At 40.7% G+C, this 22,242-nt stretch overlaps 1 protein-coding gene across 2 annotated transcripts in view; it reads left to right on the top strand.

The window, feature by feature from the left end:
• Window positions 1–15,809, top strand: part of SENP1 (SUMO specific peptidase 1) — a 77,631-nt gene extending 61,822 nt beyond the window's left edge. For both annotated transcript variants that reach the window (XM_073613680.1, XM_073613679.1), the window contains 5 exons: window positions 753–956; window positions 8,431–8,510; window positions 12,809–12,893; window positions 13,903–13,998; window positions 14,789–15,809. In XM_073613680.1, the coding sequence (XP_073469781.1) occupies window positions 753–956; window positions 8,431–8,510; window positions 12,809–12,893; window positions 13,903–13,998; window positions 14,789–14,851 (528 nt within the window). In that variant the 3' untranslated portion in view covers window positions 14,852–15,809. The remainder of the gene's footprint in view (window positions 1–752; window positions 957–8,430; window positions 8,511–12,808; window positions 12,894–13,902; window positions 13,999–14,788) is intronic.
• Window positions 15,810–22,242: the final 6,433 nt, after the last annotated feature.

The raw sequence follows: 22,242 nt of genomic DNA, 5'->3' as shown, positions 1-22,242 counted from the left end.
GGAGGAACTCCAAAGTGCATCCCCAACTGTACATCCATGCAGTTCCAGGACACAGAGCAGAAAGCAGTATGTGATGCTTGTCATTGGTTTGGATAGACTGCCTGCACAGAACACCTGTGCATCCTGCCGGGTGTATAGATTGCCCATGCAATTGAGGCCTTAAATGTCACATTCACTGCTTAATAAATCTGCTCCTAAAAGGGATGAAGTTTTTTTTTTTTTTTTTTTTTTTTTAACCTTCATCCTTTCTATGCATGAAGGTAAAAAAGAAACCTGTGTGCAGCAGCCCCCCATTAATTCACCTGAGTCCCCTCTTGATCCAGCGATGTGCATAGGAGCTTCGGCTGTCCCGGGACTCCCTCTTCTCATTGACTGAGACAGCAGTGGGAGCCATTGGCACCCACTGTTAATCGCAGTCCATGAGCCAATGAGGAGAGAGCCGGGGGCAGGGCTGAGCCGCAGCTCTGTCTTATGGATGGATAGAGCGGGGCTCCGGAGTGAGCAGGCCACCGGTATTTGCTATGGGGGCACTGGTCATGGGGGAGGAGCCAGCAGTGCAGTGCTGGCGGGGGACCCAAGTAGAAGAGGATTGTGGCTGCTCTGTGCAAAATCACCACCCCCCCCCCCCCCCCCCCATTCTGGTCCTGTGCTGTACTCCAAGATGTGGAATTTACAGCTAGGTGAAAATTCCTCTGTTTTAACGCAAATGTGTAGCTAAAATTTTCATGACAGTTTTTTCTTTTGTAATGCAGATAATAAATTTCTATATGAACCTTTTGATGGAAAGAAGTAAACGAAAAGGTTTGCCCAAAGTCCATGCTTTCAACACGTTCTTTTTTCCAAAATTAAAATCGGCTGGGTTTCAAGCTGTGAAGAGGTGGACAAAAAAGGTGGATGTATTCTCTGCAGATATATTATTGGTTCCTGTTCATCTTGGAGTTCATTGGTGCTTGGCTGTAAGCAAAATGTTTCTTACTGCTGTTTTTTTTTTTGTCTTTTATATGTCATCCCTTTCTAAAAGATTACAAATATAATATAGTGTGTGTACATGTGTATATACAGAGCCTTGAAAAGTATTCATACCCCTTGAAATTTTCAACATTTTGTTACAATCAAAAACGTAAATGTGCATTTGTATTCAGCCCCCTTTTCTCTGATGACCCTGACTAAAATCTAGTGCAGGGATCTTCAAACTACGGCCCTCCAGTTGTTCAGGAACTACAATTCCCATCATGCCTAGTCATGTCTGTGAATGTCAGAGTTTTACAATGCCTCATAGGACGTGTAGTTCTGCAACAGCTGGAGGGCCGTAGTTTGAAGATCCCTAATCTAGTGGAACCAATTGCCTTCAGAAGTTGCCTAATTAGTGGAGTCCACCTGTGTGTAATTTAATCTCAGTATTTATACAGCTGTTCTGTGACGCACTCAGAGGTTTGTTAGAGAACCTTGGTGAACAAACCTTATCATGAAGGCCCAGAAACACACCGGACAGGTCAGGGATAAAGTTGTAGAGAAGCTTAATGCAGGGTTGGGTTAGGGAAAAAAAAAAAAAATTAAATAAATAAATTAAAATAGCCCAAGCTTTGAACATCTCACTGAGCACTGTTTAATCCATCATCCGAAAATGGAAAGCGTATGGCACAACTGAAAACCTACCAAGACATGGCCAGGCAAGGAGAACATTAATCGGAGAAGCAGCCAAGAGGCCCATGGTTACTCTAGAGGAGCTGCAGAGATCGACAGCTCAGGTGGGAAAAACTGTACACAGGACAACTATTAAGGCCCATACACACAATAGGACTTTTTGACAACAAACATGCAAATTAGCTGTTTTAAGGCAGCATCCTACCGTGTGTACGCTCCATCGGACAAACTTTTTTGGTTTTCATTGGACACGTTTTGGCTGGGCAAACAGACAAACTTTCCGGCAACAAAAGTCCTATGGTGCAAAATCCTATCGTGTGTACGTACGGAAGTCCATAGGACTTTAGTCCAAAGTACAAACATGCATGCTCAGAACCAATGCAAAAGATCAGACAACAATACAGAAGTTGACTAAAGGGTGGCGGTAAAGAGCTGAAAAACCACGTGTTTTGGTGAAAGTTGGCTGAAAAAGTCCTGCCGTGTGTATGCTTAATTAGTTTATGACCGAAGCCCTTTGTACAAAAATCCACGGGAAAGTTTGTACAAAGTCTGATCGTGTGTATGAGGCTTTACTTGTGCACTCCACAAATCTGGCCTTTATGGAAGAGTGGCAAGAAGAAAGACATTGTTGAAAGTCATAAGAAGCTCTGTTTGCGAGAAGCCATGCAGGATACACAGTAAACATGTGGAATTCGGTGCTCTGGTCAGATGAGACCAAAATTCAACTTTTTGGCCTAAAAGCAAAATGCTGTGGCAGAAAACTACTGCACATCACCCTGAACACACCATCCCCCACTGCGAAACATGGTTGTGACAGCATCATGTTGTGGGGATGCTTTTCTTCAGCAGGGGCAGGGAAGCTGATCAGAGTTGATGGGAAGATGGATGGAGCTAAATGCAGGGCAATCTTAGACGAAAACCCTGTTAGTCTGCAAAAGACTTGAGACAGGACAACGACCCTAAACCTACAGCCAGAACTACAATGGAATAGTTTAGATCAGGGGTCCTCAAACTACGGCCCGCGGGCCACATGCGGCCCGCCGAGGACATTTATCCGGCCCAACAGACCCAGGGCCGGATTCCTGACAATCCAGGCTCGGGCCGGGGCCAGGTCGGCTCGGCTTCGGCAGGGAGCATATCCGCTCCGCCCAAGCCGCCTCCCCCACACCAGTAATGGAGGGCTCCGTGTGCTGCGCTGCATGCTGGGAAGTGTAGTTCCCAGCACAGTCCCGCACGGAGACAGGAGGCGCGAAGAGTGACAGAGAGCGGAGGCTTCAAGCAACAGCCTACGAACAGGTGAGCACCCCTCTGTCCCCCTGTCCACCCCTCTGTCCCCCTGTCCACCCCTCTGTCCCCCTGTCCACCCCTCTGTCCCCCTGTCCACCCCTCTGTCCCCCTGTCCACCCCTCTGTCCACCCCTCTGTCCCCCTGTCCACCCCTCTGTCCACCCCTCTGTCCCCCTGTCCATCCCTCTGTCCCCCTGTCCATCCCTCTGTCCCCCTGTCCATCCCTCTGTCCCCCTGTCCATCCCTCTGTCCCCCTGTCCACCCCTCTGTCCCCCCTGTCCACCCCTCTGTCCCCCCTGTCCACCCCTCTGTCCCCCCTGTCCACCCCTCTGTCCCCCCTGTCCACCCCTCTGTCCACCCCTCTGTCCCCCTGTCCATCCCCCTGTCCATCCCTCTGTCCCCCTGTCCATCCCTCTGTCCCCCTGTCCATCCCTCTGTCCCCCTGTCCATCCCTCTGTCCCCCTGTCCATCCCTCTGTCCCCCTGTCCATCCCTCTGTCCCCCTGTCCATCCCTCTGTCCCCCTGTCCATCCCTCTGTCCCCCTGTCCACCCCTCTGTCCCCCTGTCTACCCCTCTGTCCCTCCCTCTGACCCCCTGTCCCTCCCCCTGTCCACCCCACGTCCCCCCCTCTGTCCATCCCTCTGTCCCCCTGTCCATCCCTCTGTCCCCCTGTCCACCCCACTGTCCCTCTGTCCCCCTGTCCACCCCTCTGTCCATCCCTCTGTCCCCCTGTCCATCCCCTATATATATATTATTATTTATTATTCATTCTTTTATTCTTTTGCACTACAAAAAAGATGTGTGCATAGGAATTTAGGAATTAGTTCATATTTTTTTTAAACTATAGTGCGGCCCCCCAACAGTCTGAGGGACCGTGAACTGGCCCCCTGTCTAGGTTTGAGGACCCCTGGTTTAGATCAAAGCATATTTATGTATTAGACTGGCCCTGTCAAAGTCCAGAACTAAATCCAATTGAGAATCTGTGGCAAGACTTAAAATTTATAATAGAAAGCAATCAGCGCAAGGGACTAATTAAAACAAACTAAAAAAATATCTGATGAAGGATCTGATTACTTGTAACATTGTGGGGAATGGTCTATATGCTAAAGTGCAATTATGGGCTTCCGTATATAGGCAGGACTTCTAGGCCCTTGAATGTCTGTATTGCGGAACATGTAAATAACGCCAAAAGGGGCTTGGGTCCCACAGTGTTTCAAGACATTTTAGGATGTGTCCTGATAGGGCCCCCAGAGGACTTATATTCTGGGTTATTGAAAAAAGTTAAGACACTGGCAAGGGGGGGGGGATTTATATTTGTCGTCTCAGCCAAACAGGATCTTTTTGGATTTTTGAGGTCCGAGTTTTGACATCTGAAGTTAAATGTTGACTTTGACCTCAATTGTTTATTTCTGACAGATAGGTATTTTATTTTATCTTATTTTAATTTCATTTACAAAATCCTTTTCTTAATTTTTGTGTGTTTTTAAATTTTATGTATTAATATTGAATATGAGATTGGCATATTTGTAGGTTCATTAATTGTCAATCTTGGCTTTGTAACAGGGCGGCAGGGGGTGCATATAATTTTGAGGCTGTGTACAGTCCTCCATTTTTAGAATTCATTTATTTGATTAAGTAGGGGCAAATTTTGTCATATTTATTCTCCATATTATTATTATTATTTTTTTTTTTTATATATTTCAGTCTGCACCTTGGGTGGATAATTGTGTGAATATATTGCTACACGATTCTTAATACGAGTTTTCTATTGAATTCTATGTCCGATGCTTGTAGCGCCGACATGGTGGTTGTTTTTCATTCTCTCGCTGGATCAGTTGCGGCTTTACACGTTTCTATGGCAACTATTGTATTTAAGAGGGGCAGAGTGAAGCTGTAGCCCCTCCCCGCTGACTAAGTTCTTGTGAGCGTAACGCATACGGGGGGAGGAGCTACGTCTGATTTCACCCACTGCCACCCTGAACGTTCTGGTGTTACATTACATGCTCGTTTTTATCCGGCTCCATGTGAGTAGTTCTTTTTGTATAAATAAACCGCTGATTCTTATCAAACGGAGAGCGTTTAGCATGTATTTATTCTTTATTGGGCATATCTTCTGTGGATCCGGGAGTTCCAGTTTTTGAGACTATACTTGTTCCTTTTTGGATTCACCTTTTTATCTTATATTGACTTTATGTTCATTTTATTAGATTTCATTTGTGTGTAATTTTTGCGCTGCACTATTTCTGTTTTATCAAGACTTAAAAATTGCTGTTCACAGGCGCTCTCCATCCAATCTGACAGAGCTTGAGCTATTTTGCAAAGAAGAATGGGCAAAAATTTCAGTCTCTAGGATTGTTCAAAGCTTGCAAAGACATACCCAAAAAGACTTGCAGTTGTAAGGTCAGCGACAGGTGGTTCTACAAAGTATTGACTCAGGGGGCTGTATAAAAATGCACCCCACACTTTTCAGATATTTTATTTGTTAAAAAATATGAAAACCATTAAGCATTTCCCCTCCACTTTACAATTGTGTGCCATTTTTGTGTTTGGTCTGTCACATAAAATACATTTACGATTTTGGTTGTAACCTGACAAAATGTGGAAAATTTCAAGGGGTATGACTACTTTTTCAAGGCACTGTATAAATGTGTGTCTATCTAATCTATCTATCCTATCTTTCTATCCTACCTATCCTATCTATCTATCTAGGCACCTCCCCTATAACCCTACCCCACTGCATGAGTCCTCAGTTTTTTGCTAGTGTCTTAAGGTGATGAACTTTGTCTCCTTTCAGCTTAACCACTTCCAATACCAGTGCTGTCTCACTTTGTGCAATTGTCAATCATACAACACTGTCCCTTTATCAAATATTTATCATTTTTTATTTTTAGATAGCTTTCTTTTGGTGGTGTTTAAATCCCATGTTTTTTTGCTTAGTTTCTGTTATAAAACTTTGCAAAGTAATTTTTCTCCTCCACTTATGGGGGTGGGGGGCTGCATTAATAATTGGGGCACTGATGATTAGTGCCCTGATTATCAGTGTAAATGTCCCAGAATAGCCGGTTATCGGCTTTCCTTTCCTCACACAGTGACAGCACTGACAAAAGAATATGCCAATAACCAGTATTTGTTTACATGGGATTAGCGGTGATTGGACACAGCTGATAATGTGATAAAGGGCCACTGTAATTGGCCCTTCACCCCCGATCGGAGCACGCTGGGTGCATGTCTCAGTGGGCGTGTGGTTCTTAGAGGACATTCATGAGGTCCCTGAGGTTGCACATTTGTCTGAAACGCATTGGGTAGAACTACGTGTGATGTCACACCGCCACATTGATCTATGTTGTGGTAGCAGGAGATGTAAGTGTACAGTGGCATTGCGTTTTTTGTGAACAGGTCAGTGGGTAGATTTTTAGATGGATTTTTTGTCACTCTATTGCTTATGGAAATTTTGTTTTGATAAATACTACACTGAGACATATTTCTTATGGTGTGTGGTGTTACTTCATGAGCATACGAGTGGATGACCTCCCCTAAAGGAGGATAAAGGAAGAAGCTGGCCAGACCTATGGAGACCAGTGGGAGCTGTGACTGATGCCTAGTTGTGGAATTCATTTAACTCTTTTGCTGCTTATCACTTGGCAGCCCATCCATTTGGTGAGTGTGCTTTTTTGCGCATCTGGTGTAGGAGATTCACAGTATTCCTGGTGTAATTTTAGAGTCGGGAGTCACTGCGGTGGTGGTGTGGAAGATGGATTGATGCTTCAATGAATACTGGCAAACTTTGAACATTATTTTTTTTTGTCTGTAGTTCCTTTTGGGCCTTTATTACTATAGCACTTATTTTGTATCTCAGATATTTGTTTTGTTTAGCGCTGCAATTTCTGTTGGAGTCTACCTTCTCACTGCTTTCTTATCTCAAATCAACCAAATTCTGCCCATGGATGGGTCAGCTTAGCAGAATGCCATGAACAGCCTCTTGTCCCAGAAAAAATGTTGTGCCAGGCAATACCTCTACAAGACAATACCTCTTCAGCGGATTCTATTCAAGCCTGTTTACGTTACCAAAGAACATCAGTGCAATTTTGCCTTTCCTGGACTTTAAAATCCCTCAACAAAAATATTTAAAATTCTAAATTTCACATGGAATCCACCCTGTGGGTTGTTGTTCTCTAAGACCAGGGGAATACATACCATCTGTAGACATCCAAGATGCGTATCCGCATGTTCCCATTATTCACTTAAACAGCGCTTTCTTAGCTCTGCAGTAGCAAACAATGTTGCCTAACTGTCTGAGGCCACTACCTGTTCCTCTGCTTGTATCTTCTCAAGGTTCTACCAGGTGAATGTCCAATCTTCTGCATATGCAGATTTCGGCCACAAGGCTCTTACAGCTGCACTCTGAAGTTTTGTTTTACCTTTTTGGCACAGTTCAGTTCTGTTTGCCTAGTTGTTAACCACTTTTCTTATTCATTGAGGGACATCCAAAGGTCTGTGAATTTTTTACCTGTATTCTGTACTGTACAGTTAAGATTGGATTATAGTAACTTTCACTTGCCTGTAAACTACATATGAAGTACAGGACACCTTCCCATCCGTTCCCTGGTTCCTCTGAATTGATTGCTAAAAAACTAAGGACTCGCAGAGTGGGGTAGGGTTACAAGGGAGGTTTGGTACTGTCAAGTCACCAGAAGGTATGAGCCTTGTAAGCCTTTGTCCAGAGTATTTTAATACTTTACCCGTGTTCTGTATTGTACTCCGAGATGTGGAATTTACAGGTAAGGTGCAATTGGTCGTTTTTTTTTTTTTTTGTATGTTTTTTTTTTCCTCCTACGTGCACTACAATGTAATGTAAGAACTCATCTAAATTTTGAAATTTAAACAAGTTTGAGCTTTACCATTCTTTAGGATTGGTGAAATAAATTTTGCTGTTGAGAAAAACCTTTAGAAACAAACATGCATTTTTATTCATTTTTAACATGATTGTGATTTGGGAAATATATATCCAAATCTTCTATGAAATAAAAGCCCTATCTGTCCTGAAGAAGAGATGTAGAACACTAAAGTTGTAATGTGAACCGAGACCTCTCCCAAGTGAGCAAAATGCTTTGGAGCATAACAGTAAAAAGGGTGAGAGGCTGTGGGACTGAAGTGGTTAATTCAGTTGCATAATAGAAGGGGCTTAGATGTTGTTGTTTTTTTGGATCCTGGTATTCATCTTAAAGGGTTACAGAAATTGGTCTTCCTCCTGATTACACTCAAAATCCTTACTTTCTTACTGTAAGAATCAACCAATTAAAGATGACTCCACTGGGCTCAGAACAGTGAAGAAACAATCACCAAGCATTCCTTTTCCCCAACTATCCAATTTTAATATAAAGGCATTTATGTGTGAAATACACGTTTTAGGTACAAAATCAACCTCTTTATTTCAACATAGATTTAGTTTACATTTTATGTAGTTTTTCTCCAGTTTTATTCTTTATTTTATGTTTCACAGGTGATCGATTTTAGGAAAAAAACAATAACGTACTATGACTCCATGGGAGGCCACAACAATGAAGCCTGCAAGTTATTACTGTAAGTACCTCAAAACATGTAACTTATATTAAGTTTACAATGAAAGTACAGCTGTACCCCCACCTCACAAGTACAGGCTGCTTGTTAAATTACATTTCATACTCATTCCAGCTGTCTTCACTGTGTGGCCCTGCCTGAGGCTGCACAGTCTTTGCAGCTAAAATGTTTCTGCCAGGTCTACCTCTTGCAGTGCATGGGCCACAATTCCATTCATCCCTGTAGGTTAGCTGTACTCGTGGTGATCTCCAGCTCGGATCAGGGGCAGAAAGTCTGAGATCTTCTATTTTCTTAGCCACAGTGGGGAGTGCACATTGCCACATGATGAATTATGCATTACAGTACAGATGCAGTAAACTAATGCCAGGAGTCTGGCTGACATGATGGGAGAACTGGAGCTGCTGATGTACGAGAAGGATTTCGATTTTGTGGGAATTTCAGAGACTTGGTTTAACAGCGCTCATGATTGGTTGGCTTATAGCACAGAGATGGGGAGGGTAAAAAAGGGGGAGGGGTATGCCTGTACATCGAGAATGGTGTGCAAGTTATTGTGAGGGATGACATCACCAATGGAGCAAGGGAGGAGGTGGAGTCCTTATGGGTGGAGCTTCAAAGGGAGGAAACTAAGGGGAAAGTAATGCTGGGTGTATGCTATAGGCCCCCAAAACAGAGGGAGGAGGGGACACCTCCTATCATTGTTTGGAATGGCGGCAAGGATGAGAAGTGTCATTATAATGAGGTATTTTTAACTATCCAGATATAGACTGGATGGAAGGTACCATGCATTTGTCTAAGGCTCGTCATTTCCTAAATGTCTTGCAGGACAATTTCATGGGTCAAATAGTAAATGCACCAACAAGAAACTATGCGTTACTAGACCTACTAATAACTAACAATACAGACCTGATCGCAGATGTGGAAAGGAAGAAAAACTTAGGAAACAATGACCACAGGTCAATTCGTTTTAGTATAAATCAAAAAAAATAAGAAGCACAAGGGTAATACAAAGACACTGAATTTCAAAAGAGCCAACTTCCCTAAACTACACTCTTTGCTAGAAGATATTAAATGGGATAAAATCCTAGGAACAAAGAACATGGAGAAAAAAATGGGAGTGCTTTAAGAGCATACTAAAAAAAAAAAGGTATTGGCCAGTGCATTCCAAGGGGAAATAAATTTAAAAGAGCTAATAAAAATCCTGCTGGCTCAACCCCAACGTAAAAATGCATATAAAAACAAAGGAAAAGGCCTTCAAACAATAAAAATCTGAGGGGTCATTGTCATTCCAACTTTACAAAGAATGCAATAAGAAATGTAAGGGTGCAATCTGGGCGGCTAAGATAGAACACGAAAGGCACATAGCAGAAGAGAGTAAAAAAAAATCACAAGAAATTCTTTAAGTATATAAATAGTAAGAAAGGGAGGCCAGAACATATTGGGCCCCATAAAGGATATTGAAGGGAATTGGGTTACAAAAGACAGAAATGGCGAAGGTTTTGAATATATTATTCAGCCTTCACAAGGGAAACTGGGGGGATTCAATATCCAAGACTGTAATGTTAATTTTCATAGCAGGTCACAGGAAGTACCCTCATGGCTAACAGAGGACAGAATTTGAAATAGACTTGGAAAAACTCAACATAAATAAGTCGCCGGGACCAGATGGCTTGCATCCGAGGATCCTTAAGGAACTCGGTCAAGTGATAGCCAGACCATTGTTCGTAATTTTTTTGGACAGTTTACTGACTTAAATGGTACTAGCTGATTGGAAAAAAGCCAATGTAGCACCAATATTTAAAAAAGGGACGAGATATGTCCCTGGGAACTACAGGCCAGTTGGCCTAACATCAATAGTCTGCAAGCTCTTGGAGGGGATGATAAGGGACCATATACAAGATTTTAGTAATAAAAACTGTATCATTATCAGTAATTGGTATGGATTCATGAAAAATCGTTCTTGCAAGACTAATCTATTAACCTTCTATGAGGAAGTGAGCTGCCAACTAGATAAAGGAAAGCCTGTGGACGTGGTGTATCTGGATGTTACAAAGGCATTTGGTACAGTTCCCCATAAACGTTTACTGTACAAACTAAGGTCTGTTGGCATTGATCAAGGGTGAGTACATTGTTTGAAAACTGGCTACTGGGGCGGGTCCAGAGGGTGGTGATAAATGGTGAGTACTCAGAATGGTCTGGTGTGGAAATTGGGGTCCCCTGGGGTTCATCCCCCAGGCTTCTGTCCTGGGACCATTCCTATTTAATTTATTCATAAGTGATCTGGAGGATGGGATAAACTGCTCAATCTCAGTATTTGAGGACGATACAAAGCTAAGCAGGGCAAGAACTTCTACACAGGATGTGGAAACCTTGCAAGAAGATCTGAACAAATTAATGGGGTGGGCAACTACATGGTAATGAGGTTTAATGTTGAAAAATGTAAAATAATGCTTTTGGGTGCCAAAAATATGAATGAATTTCAATCGCTAGGGGGAGAACCTCTGGGCAAATCTAGGATGGAAAAGTACCTGGGGAGCCTAGTAGATGACTGGCTCAGCAATGGCATGCAATGCCCAGCTGCTGCAAGCAAAGCCAGCAGAATATTGACATGCATTAAAAAGGGAATCAACTCCAGAGATAAAACGATAATTCTCCCACTCTACAAGACTCTGGTCTGGCCTCACCTGGAGTATGCCGACACGTTCTGGGCAAAAGTCCTCAGGAGGGATGTGCTGGAAAGGGTCTAGAGAAAGACAACAAAGCTAATGGACTGGAGGATCTCCACTATGGGGAAAGACTACAAGCATTGAACTTATTCTCTCTGGAAAAAAGACGCTTGAGAGGGGATATATCAATGTACAAATACCGTACTGGTGACACAGGGAAAAGCAAAAGGGAATTTAACAGGACACACGGCCATTCATTAAAATTAGAAGAGAAGCGGTTTAACCTTAAATTGCGCAGAGGGTTCTTTACTGTAAGAGCGGTAAGGATGTGAATTCTCTTCCACAAGCAGTGTTTTCAGCAGGGAGCATTGATACTTTAAAAAAAAAAAAAAAAAAAAAACTAGATGGGCACCTTAAAGGGGAAGTAAACCCTGATGGGTTTTACTTCCTTCCTTTGCCCCTGCAAAGTAAAAGCATAATGTGCTAGTATGCATCGCATACTAGCATATTATGTGACACTTGCCTGCAAACGAAGCCTGCGCCGTCCCCGCTGCAGGCTGCATCCATGTTCGCTCCTCTTCCTTCCAGGGCCGTGGACTAGGCTTCTGTGACTGGCCGGAAAACACAGTAAAAAAAACTCCTAAACGGCGCACGTTTAGGACAAAATTTACAGTACCTATAGATAAGCCTTATTCTAGGCGTATCTATAGGTACAACTTCCACAAAGAGGTTTACAACCTCTTTGACGACCACAACATACAGGGGTATACAATGTACTATTAACATATAAGTGCACACACAGATTGGACTGGATGGACTTGTGTCTTTTTTTTCACCTCACCAATTTTGTATCTAACAGTTGAACAATTTTAATTCTTTCTTGCCTAAGCCCATTGACATTTGTTGCTATTTCTTGGCCATTTTTCAGAGAATATGAATAACACAAAAACATTTCTTTCACTCATGGTTAGTGTTTGGCTGAAGCCATTTATCGATCAACTGTGTTTTCTCTTTTTAAATCATAATGACAACACAAACTACCCAAATGACCCTGATCAAAAGTTTACATATCCTGGTGATTTTGGCCTCATAACATGCACACAAGTTGACACACAGCGGTTTATATTGCTATTAAAGGTAACCATCCTCACCTTTGATCTGTTTGCTTGTAATTAGTGTGTGTATAAAAGGGTCAATGAGTTTCTGGACTCCTGACAGACCCTTGCATCTTTCATCCAGTGCTACACTGACGTTTCTGAATTCTGAGTCATGGGCAAAGCAAAAGAATTGTCAAAGGATCTGTGGGAAAAGGTAGTTGAACTGTATAAAACGGGAAAGGGATATAAAAAAAATATAACAAAGGAATTGAGAATGCCAATCAGCAGTGTTCAAACTCTAATCAAGAGAGCCACATGTCATAGCTGTTTTTTTTTTTTTTTGTTTTTCTTTAATATACTAGACTACTTTTGAACAATGCAACACAGGCAAGCTAAATATATACTAGGCTATTGTTTACTTGTGTTAAGCCTGGAAAATTGGGTTTGACCTGTTTCTTGTGGTCAGCTCCACAGTTCCCAAGTAGCTTAGTTCTTTGCATTAAGCTGTATCTAAATAAAATGAGCCCATGTTTTTTTGCAGGCAATATCTGAAGCTAGAAAGTCAAGACAAGAAAGGTGTCAGTTTTGACTGTAATGGATGGTCTCTGAGCAGTAAGAGAAGTGAGGTATGTTTGTTTTTAATACATTGAATTGAAAGAGCATATACAATATTTTATAATAAACTGGAGTTTGCCCACTGACCAATATTATTATTTTGGTTCTGTAACAAAAAAAAACTGCTTTCACAAAAAATCATAGTAAAAAATGCTGGCAACTCTGTATACTGTATTAAAATGTTATTTGTTACATGTAAATAGACAGTGTACAAACTTCAAAGAGCATTTTGTATACTGTATCTATTTACATGTAGCAAATGTTCTAATAAAGAAGTATTACTGAGTTGCTGGCATTTTTCACTATGGACTGACCGCTTTGGGGATGGAACATCCCAGCCTGTGCGCCGATCTCCAGCACAGAATTTTGGATTGAGCAGTAGAGCTGGGGTATAATATGTTTTCAATTAGAAAAAAATCATTCATAAAAAAAAAAAAAAAAAAAAAAATCATGAGGGAAAGTGGTTACTCTTTATGAACAGCAATGAGCTCAACTCACAGGGAGAGTCTATAGATGAAATACGTTTTATTGAAAAGTGTATAGCAAAATATATCTCATGTCAAAAATAACAGGACCTTCACTCTCAATAAAATATATATATATGTATAAATATTTATTATTTATTTACCAACTTTGTCAAACATTCTAAAGATGTCTGGACCACTCACAGCAAATCTAAATGTTGTGTATTCAATCAAAGATCATTCACAAATTAAGTTCCATATTTGAACTCTGTAGTCTACAAAAACAGAAGTTGGTCAGAAAACAGCAAGGTCAACCAGGTGCCAGTAATTCATACATCTAAATCTGTTTTCTCTAGCCAATTATGGTCTGTAAAAACCTAGCATGAATGTAAAAGCATATTATCACAGAAAATTTATAGCAATGGCTACAGCAGTGCATAATGCAGCGTGCAGTAAGAAAATAAATGTTTTTGATACCTAATGCATTGAAAGCAGTAGTTTTTAGTTTTTGTAGGGTTTTGTACAATTTAATCTCACAGCTGTATTATTCTTTTAGGAAATTCCCCAGCAAATGAATGGAAGCGATTGTGGAATGTTTACTTGCAAATATGCAGATTACATTACCAAAGATAAGCCTATCACCTTCACACAGGTAACTGTTTCCTCTCTGCACATAGTGGGTACACACATTGCGAGTTGTGGATTCCATGATTTGGCCTAGGTTCACACTGACTGCGGGAATGAAATCGTGCAAGTTCAGCTGAACTCGCACAATTTCATTCCACATGTCAGTCCCGACTTCGGGGGCAATTTCAGAGACATCTGTGTGGGTTACTGCACAGATGTCAATGGAAATTGCACCCTGAAATCCCCAAAAGTAGTACAGAAACTACTTTTGGGAATCGGTGCGGCGCCGCAAATGTGGCATTGCACCGATTCGGAAGCTCCCATTGCTGCCGATTTGGCATGTGATTTGACATGTCAAATCGCATCAGTGTGAACCAGGGCTTAAACTGATAACTGACATGATGGTTTTTTTTTTTTTGCTTTTCTCTCTGATTAAAGGAAGTTATACTTTAGGTGATTATAGCCATATTAGTGCAATTGTGACAGAGAAAATTGAGTACTGTCCGTGATACTTTTTTTTTTTTTTTTTTGTATGTTGGTGCAAATGTATCACGGACAGTACTCAATTTTCTCTGATGGTAAGTTAGGACAGTTGCTATGTTAGGTTTTTTGCACAGAGAGCCTGACATTGGTAGTTTGGTAGTAAAAGAAATTAGGTCAGAAAAGAAAACTTATACAATGACTACAAAGCTGAACATGCTTTACCATGTGTACTGTCCTTTATTTTGTGCTTGTGTGCTAGATTTTTTTTTTTTTTTTTTTTTTTTTTTTTTTTTTACAGCTATTCATTTTGTTCCCTTTATCTTTTGTTCCAGCATCACATGCCATATTTTAGGAAACGAATGGTTTGGGAAATTCTTCACCAAAAACTTCTTTGATGTAATGTTTTGCCAGTTACTTTGTTGAGGATTTCTCTCCTTCAAGAAGCTAAACATGGACCAACAAATATAAAGTATATTTTTCCACTTGTTTACAGACTAAATATATCGCACTGTTATTTATGACAGCTGTCTCTTAAATGCCAATTGATGTGGATTTTTAAAAAAAAAAATCTAAAGACTATTCTATAGTTGTATGTATTAAAATGGAAACTGCTTTAAAACTTTATATTCTGTGGCTGAACATATCTGAAGGCAGAAAACAATTTTCTGATGAATGCCTGTACAGGATCTTCATTGTCTACACAGGCATTAGTTGCCATTTATATTATAAATACTAGTAGTGGGGATAGCATTTTCAGCACGACTTGTACATTCACTCAGAATTTACTTTTGTATATTGAAACAAAACATACCTTTTCTATAATCAAAGCTGTTAACTGTTTTATACCAATATGTACTTAAATGCAATGGTATGGTATCCTGTTTTCTAATTTTTGTATATCTTAAGAACACACAGTGGAATTTACTGAGACATAATGGAATGTGTGTTATGTTTATACTTTACTATGTTAAAGTCATATTTGTACATTTGTATTGGTGTCTTTCAGTTTCCAGCCTACCTCAGTTGTTATTGGCTCATCCAAGCTGGACATGGGCAAGAACTGCTATCCTGCAGAGTAAAATAACCAGCAGAGCAGATATATTGTGTTTTGAAGACTAACACATATTTTGGCATAACTGCTATATATATATATATATATATATATATATATATATATATATATATATATATCCCCCTAATTTTGAAGGGTTATTATTTTTGATGGTCTAGCTGGCTGCAAAAAAGTTTTTCTATACAAATGTTAAAACTGTTCAAGTCATCTGATTTTGTATTGGCCATCAGCTATTTACTTGACTTTTTATTTAAATAAACCTTATGACTTTTTTTTGTAAATTGTGTACATGTGCTTTTAATTTGTTTGACGCATGTTGTAGCCAACATACAGTGCCTTGAAAAAGTATTCATACCGCTTGAAATCTTCCACATTTTTGTCATGTTACAACCAAAAACGTAAAGTGGCAAAGTGGCACATAATTGTGAAGTGGAAGGAAAACGATAAATGTTTTTCAAAGCCTTTTTTTTTTTTTTTTTTTTTTTTTTTTTTTTTACAAATGTCTGAGAAGTGTAGTGTGCATTTGTATTCAGCCCTCCCGAGTCAAGATTTTATAAAACCACCTTTCACTGCAATTACAGCTGCAAGTGTTTTTGGAGATGTCTCTACCAGCTTTGCACATCTAGAGTGAAAGTTTTGCCCGTTCTTCTTTGCAAAATAGCTCAAGCTCTGTCAGATTGGATGGAGAGCGTCTGTGAACAGCAATGTTCAAGTCTTGCTACAGATTCTCAATTGGATTTAGGTTTGGACTTTGAGCCATTCTAACACATGAATATGCTTTGATCTAAACCATTCTATTGTAGCGATGGCTGTATGTTTAGGGTCGTTGCCCTGCTGGAAGATGAAACTCTGCCTCAGACTCAAGTCTTTTGCAGACTCTAACAATCTTCTAAGATTGCCCTGTATTTGGCTCCATTCTTCATCCCTTCAACTTTGACCAGCTTCCCTGTCCCTGCTGAAGAAAAGCATCATTGCAACATGATGCTGCCATCACTATGTTTCACAGTGGGGTTGGTGTGTTCAGAGTGATGTGCAGTGTTAGTTTTCTTCCACACATAGCGTTTTACTTTTAGGCCAATACTTTATCCCAATAAAATACATTTATGTTTTTGTGTCGTAACATGACAAAATTTCAAGGGGTGTGAATACTTTTTCAAGGCACTGTAGGTTTAATTGCAGCATTCTGCCACCAAGATGTAGAAACTGTTTGTAGATGGAATAGTTGGTGATATTAAATTGGTTGTAAACCCACAATAGTTTAAAAAAAATTAAAAAAAACCCTGCATGACAAAGGCATAATGAGCTAGTATGCATATCCGGGGTAGCTACAGGTAAGCCTTATTATAGGCTTGCCTGTAGTCAAGTGGTCTGTAAGGGTTTACAATCACTTTAAGCCCTCTGTTTTAGACTCTTTCAGCAGCCAGTTTAATCACGCACGGAGTATGCAGCTGGTTCCGTGACCACTAGGTTCTCCCCATTTCCTCCCCCAGAAATGTATTGTGTGCACAAATGCGCGAACGCACAAGACAAACACCTGAAATTTTAGGTTTAAAAAAAATAAAAAGATGCTCAAACATCAATACTGTTTGCAAGAGGCCTAATGCAGGAGCTTTTTTAAAAAATATTCTATCCAACAATTACAAGATACATGATATACAAATATATATATATATATAGAGAGAGAGAGAGAGAGAGAGAGAGAGAGAGAGAGAGAGAGAGATATCTATAGAGATATAGATATATATATATATATATATATATAATAAATATATATATATATAAATTAATAAATATATATATAAATAAATAAATATATATAGAGAGAGAGAGAGAGAGAGAGAGAGAGAGAGAGAGAGATCTTGATTATTCTATATCTAAATATATATTATATATCTATAGTGTGTGTGTGTGTGTATATCATGTATACATGATATACAACTAGATATTGCCAACCCTATCTGCATATAACCTGAAGCCATGTTTTTAAGCATTATAGCCATTATTCTTGTATATTTATACCTAGCATGATTGAGGTGTAAATGTATGTAAAACCCAGTAGAGAAGGAAAGGACCAAGAAGGGAGCGAAAATGTTGTTCAGGTTAAAAAAAAAAATGTATGGCTTTGAGTAGATCTGTGCTGTTATCATAGAATGGATGTTTTTCTATATTGGCCCGTTCACGCCAGCCCACATGCTAAAATAGTGAGGGCTGACATTTGTTGTATAAAGGGTGGTGCTTTCCTTTGTTGCAACGCAAGGCACTGTTTCCCTTTCCTTCCCCCCCCCGTGTCACAAGATGAAACCTAAGCCTCGTACACACGGTACGATTGTTGGACGACAGAGCTTTTGATTTTTGTCAAAAGGGCCTGTGCCAGGATCTAGCATACTAACTATCCACAAATTGTCGTTTGACAAACTCGAACGTAGTGACGTACTGTGAGAGTATAAAGAGGAAGTTCATTTCTCAAGCGCCACCCTTTGGACCCCTTCTGCTAATTTTGTGTTAGTAGAAGTTTGGTGAGAGTTGATTCACAATTTTCAGATTGTACAAAACAAATGCCTTTTAAAATACGTTTGGCATAACTACATGCAAAGCAGCTTCATTATTATCCCATTAAAGAAGAATTTTGACATTTCTTCATTTGCCACGTCACGAATGTTAATTCTAGATTACGAACAGTAGTTTACAGGACCAAACTCTTCTCAGTAGTTCCTTGATTCCGCGCATTCGTGTTTTGTACTTTCGACTTTTGTGTAACGGATTTGTGTACTGACCATGCGAAAATCAGATGTGGAGCCGTCGTTGCCCAAAAATTTACTAGCCTGTCATCCAATATTTGTTGTACGAAAATTGAAAAACAATTGTTGAAAGGAGCGTAGTAACGGTAAGAATTTCGGACAACAGCCTGTCAAACGACAATCCCCTTCTGATTTTCGTGTGTATGAGGCTTTAGTCTATGCACCACAGCATGTCGATAACATGCTGTGCAGTGAATTGCACTGTCTGGATTTTTATGCAATGGACAGTACCTGTGCAGATCAACACAGCAGGACAATGCACCCTACAACCTGTGTGGTGGTTTTTTGTTGTTTTTTTTTTCATTATGGTAAAGAAATCTTGAGGCATCTGTATTTCCCCCTCCACCCCCCTCTTTTTTTACTTTTACTTACCTGAGCCCTCATTTGATCCAGCGCTATGTACATTTGCAGCTCTTCTCTCTCCTCACTTCCTGGTCTCACTGGCTTTGCTGAAGCAGTGGGAGCCATTGTTGTCAATTAGACCCAGTGAGGAGGGAGTGGGAGGGCAAGGCCGAGTACCGCTGTCTGTGTTAATAGACACAAGGAGGCTTGGCAGCAAGCCTGCCTGAATGCCCTCATAGAAAGCAGCTTTATAATTGGGGCACTCGATGGAGGGGGGGAGCCAGGAGGTTCGGGGCCGCTCTGTGCAATTGCATTGCAAAGGACAGGTAAGTATAAACTGGTTTGTAAATTGTTATTTTTTAAGGGAAAAAAAAAATCACTTAAATGCCTTAAAACGGTAATAAACGCAAAAGCAAGCATTTTATTTATTTTATTGCAGCTTACCAATTCTTTGATGTGAGGGCTGCATTCATTTTATTTTAGGCTTCCTTCTATTTTCACCTGGTGATCCAGCCAGTAAGACTTTTTTTTTTTTCCAAAACAATCTATCTTCCATATGTATTGGTTTACAGGGATGAGACACACCATTTACCATTGACAGGGGTGCTTAAAATGATCAGCTTTTATTTATTCATGTAAAATCTTTATCCCAGAAGGAAACAAAAAATGCTTGCTGTAATTGATTATAAAGTGTTAGCTGGCATTTGGCTTCAATTTGTGTTTATGTATTTAAATCTGCTAGTACATCAAAGGCTTCCCTCCCCTCAGACTGACAATGCTGCTGTCCAAGGGTGCCCCCTGTGCTCCTTTATCCAGAGTGGGGGCACTCTGATACAGGGAGCTGTGTTACTGGCCATAACACTAGGTGAAAACAGAGGGGTAAAAAGCTGCAGCCACATCTAAGAGTTGGCAAGCTGCAATATATGAAATTTTTGGTCTTTGGGTTTTATTCCGCTTGACCTTAAGCAAGTGCTAGTAAAACGTTTCATGATATCCATTTGGTGTGTCCAGATGAATTATACCTTTGTGTGTTTTTATTTATTTAAGGGAAAATGGCAATCGATATTCCCTGATTTTCTTTTATAATGTGGGAAAAAAAGGAAAGCGGGCCCAAAATAAATTTTCCTGATGATTGTAGCGATACCATATGTGCGTTTCTTTTTTTTCGTTGTTTGTGTGCAGAGTAGGACCCAGAAACCATAACGTGCATTTCATGCTTTGTTATCCTACCTAACATGGACACTGACACTAACCAACTGGCAATGATAAAAAACTAAAAATTGCTTGCTTTTTTTTTTTTTTTTTTTTTTAATCCTACCTTTGAACCTGACATTGACCTAGATCAAACCATGATCTAGCTATTTTATCTTTATTTTTTTTTATTTAATGTTTTTTTGCACAACCTTTTTTTGTTTACAATCTTTGCCTTTAGCAAGGAGAAAGATACAATTTACTGTATCTTTTTCTAGATTCAAGAGGAGAAACACAGGAACAGGCATTAGGCCCCTTTCTCTTGGAAATCAGTCACATGACAAATCATACCCCATGATTATAAATGATAACCATTTATATCTGTGCGACTTCAAAGCAGTCACTGTCCTACTTTGGTCCGACTTTGATGCGACTTGACCAAGTTTACACAGGCATTCCCTGAAATCGCGGGAAAAAAAAATTGCGTGACTTTCAAGTTGCGGCGGTGTGAAAGCTGTGACTGGTTATCTGGAAGCAGCTGACTGCTGTCTGAGACAGCTTAGTCTCTGTGCTGGGATCGTATCAGCACAAACGCAGTAGCACATACAGTGTGTATACAGCCCTACAGAAGAAGTCCTACTTCCGTGAGACTGCATATATGCGTATGTTTGTTGGGATGGGGTTAACATGGCTCTACACAAGTTTTTTATTATTTATTTATTATTTTTTTCTCCCTTAAAGCGGAGGTTCACACAAAAATTTAACCTCCACTTTTTGGAACCCTCCGGTGTCACATTTGGCACCTTTCAGGGGGGAGGGGGTGCAGATACCTTTCTAATACAGGTATTTGCACCCACTTCTGGGCATAGACTCCCACGGGAGTCTACGCAACTTAAACGCCCCCTCCCCCCCGCGCTGTCTAAGACACACACGGGTCCCAGAGACAGCAGGGACCGTTCTGATTGTGCAGCGTGACTCGCGCATTCGCAGTAGGAATTCAGGAAGTGAAACCGCAAGGCTTCATTTCCTGATTCCCTTACAGAAGATGGCGGCAGCAGCACCCGAGCGACGGTTCGGCCTCGGGTGCCGACATCGCTAAATCCTGAGTCAGGTAAGTGTCCTTATATTTTTAAAGTCCGCAGCTGCAGTATTTGTAGCTGCTGACATTTATTTTTAATTTTTTTGCATGACTCCCTCTTTAATGCGTTCTCTGAATTAAGGTGAGAAACTTTCAACTATCTGTTCCCACGCCCTCCCTTCCTAGCACTTACCTGACTTCTCTATTGATCCAGTGCTGTGTCTGGCTGCAGTTCTTCCCTCCCCTCTCCAGGCTCTCACTGGGTTTGCTGAGAGCAGCAGGAGCTATTGGTTGCTGCTGCAGTCAGGCAATCCTGGGAGGGTGGCGAGGCCGAGCCATGCTGTGTGTAACTATGAACACAGACAGCCTGCGTGGAGCGTGCCCCCATAGCAAGCTCCTTGCTATGGGGCAAAAGAGGAGGAGCGGAGAGTGCCAGAGAGGACCCCAGAAGAGGCGGTAAGGAATCACTCTGTGCAATACCCTTGCACAGAGCATACAAGTATAAACCTGTTTATTGTATAAAAACTAATGTTAGACTTCTTTAAAGCAGTATTAAACCCAAAACAAAAAATGTAATTTATTTTTGGTTGCATTTTTGCTTGGGTGACATGGACTTTCACTGTATTGTTCATTTAAGCACAAGAGACTCCATTTTGTTCAAGCTGTTGAAATGTGTTCTGTAACCTTCACCTAACACACAGACACATCTGCTGTTAGAAGCGCTCTCTGTCTCTACTCACCCCCCTCTCAAGGTTTTACTTTTGCAATTGTTCTATTCGCTAGCTTTTAATAATGTATTCCTATTTGTTAGCTTTTAATGACCTCTTACACCACACCTTTCTTATCTATGTATAAAATAACATGTAATAATAAACTTTGGCACTGAATGGACATTTTAAACAGTGATTGTGTCCTGTGAATCTGTTCCTGCAACTGCAGTATTACCTTCTGTTCTGAGTCCCAATCGGAGATAATTCCATCTCCAGAAGGAACCGCGCTTTGATCAGGATCATCTGGAATATTTCTGCCTTTTCTATCTGGTTCTCAAGGAAACCTGACCACTCTCTGACCTTTCTGGTTGGATAACGTGTGTGTGTGTGTGCCCCCCACCCTTCTTTCATATGTTGGACTGTGGATAGGGAGAATCCTGCAATTTCCTGCAGAGGCGCATGGTAGGGTCAGATAAAACTCACAGAGAAGAGATGAGGAGGGTCTCTTAATGTGTGGTTTGTCTATTGTCATAAACCTCTTCTATCCATGTAGATAAGTGGAGACTATTCTTGTAAATCTGCAGATTTGCTGTAC

This window comes from Aquarana catesbeiana, linkage group LG02 (genome assembly GCF_042186555.1).
Source record: "Aquarana catesbeiana isolate 2022-GZ linkage group LG02, ASM4218655v1, whole genome shotgun sequence".
Classification (NCBI taxonomy): Eukaryota; Metazoa; Chordata; class Amphibia; order Anura; family Ranidae; genus Aquarana; species Aquarana catesbeiana.
The sequence above is the reverse complement of the archived record's forward strand: the minus strand, read 5'-3'. Positions and strand labels throughout refer to the sequence as shown.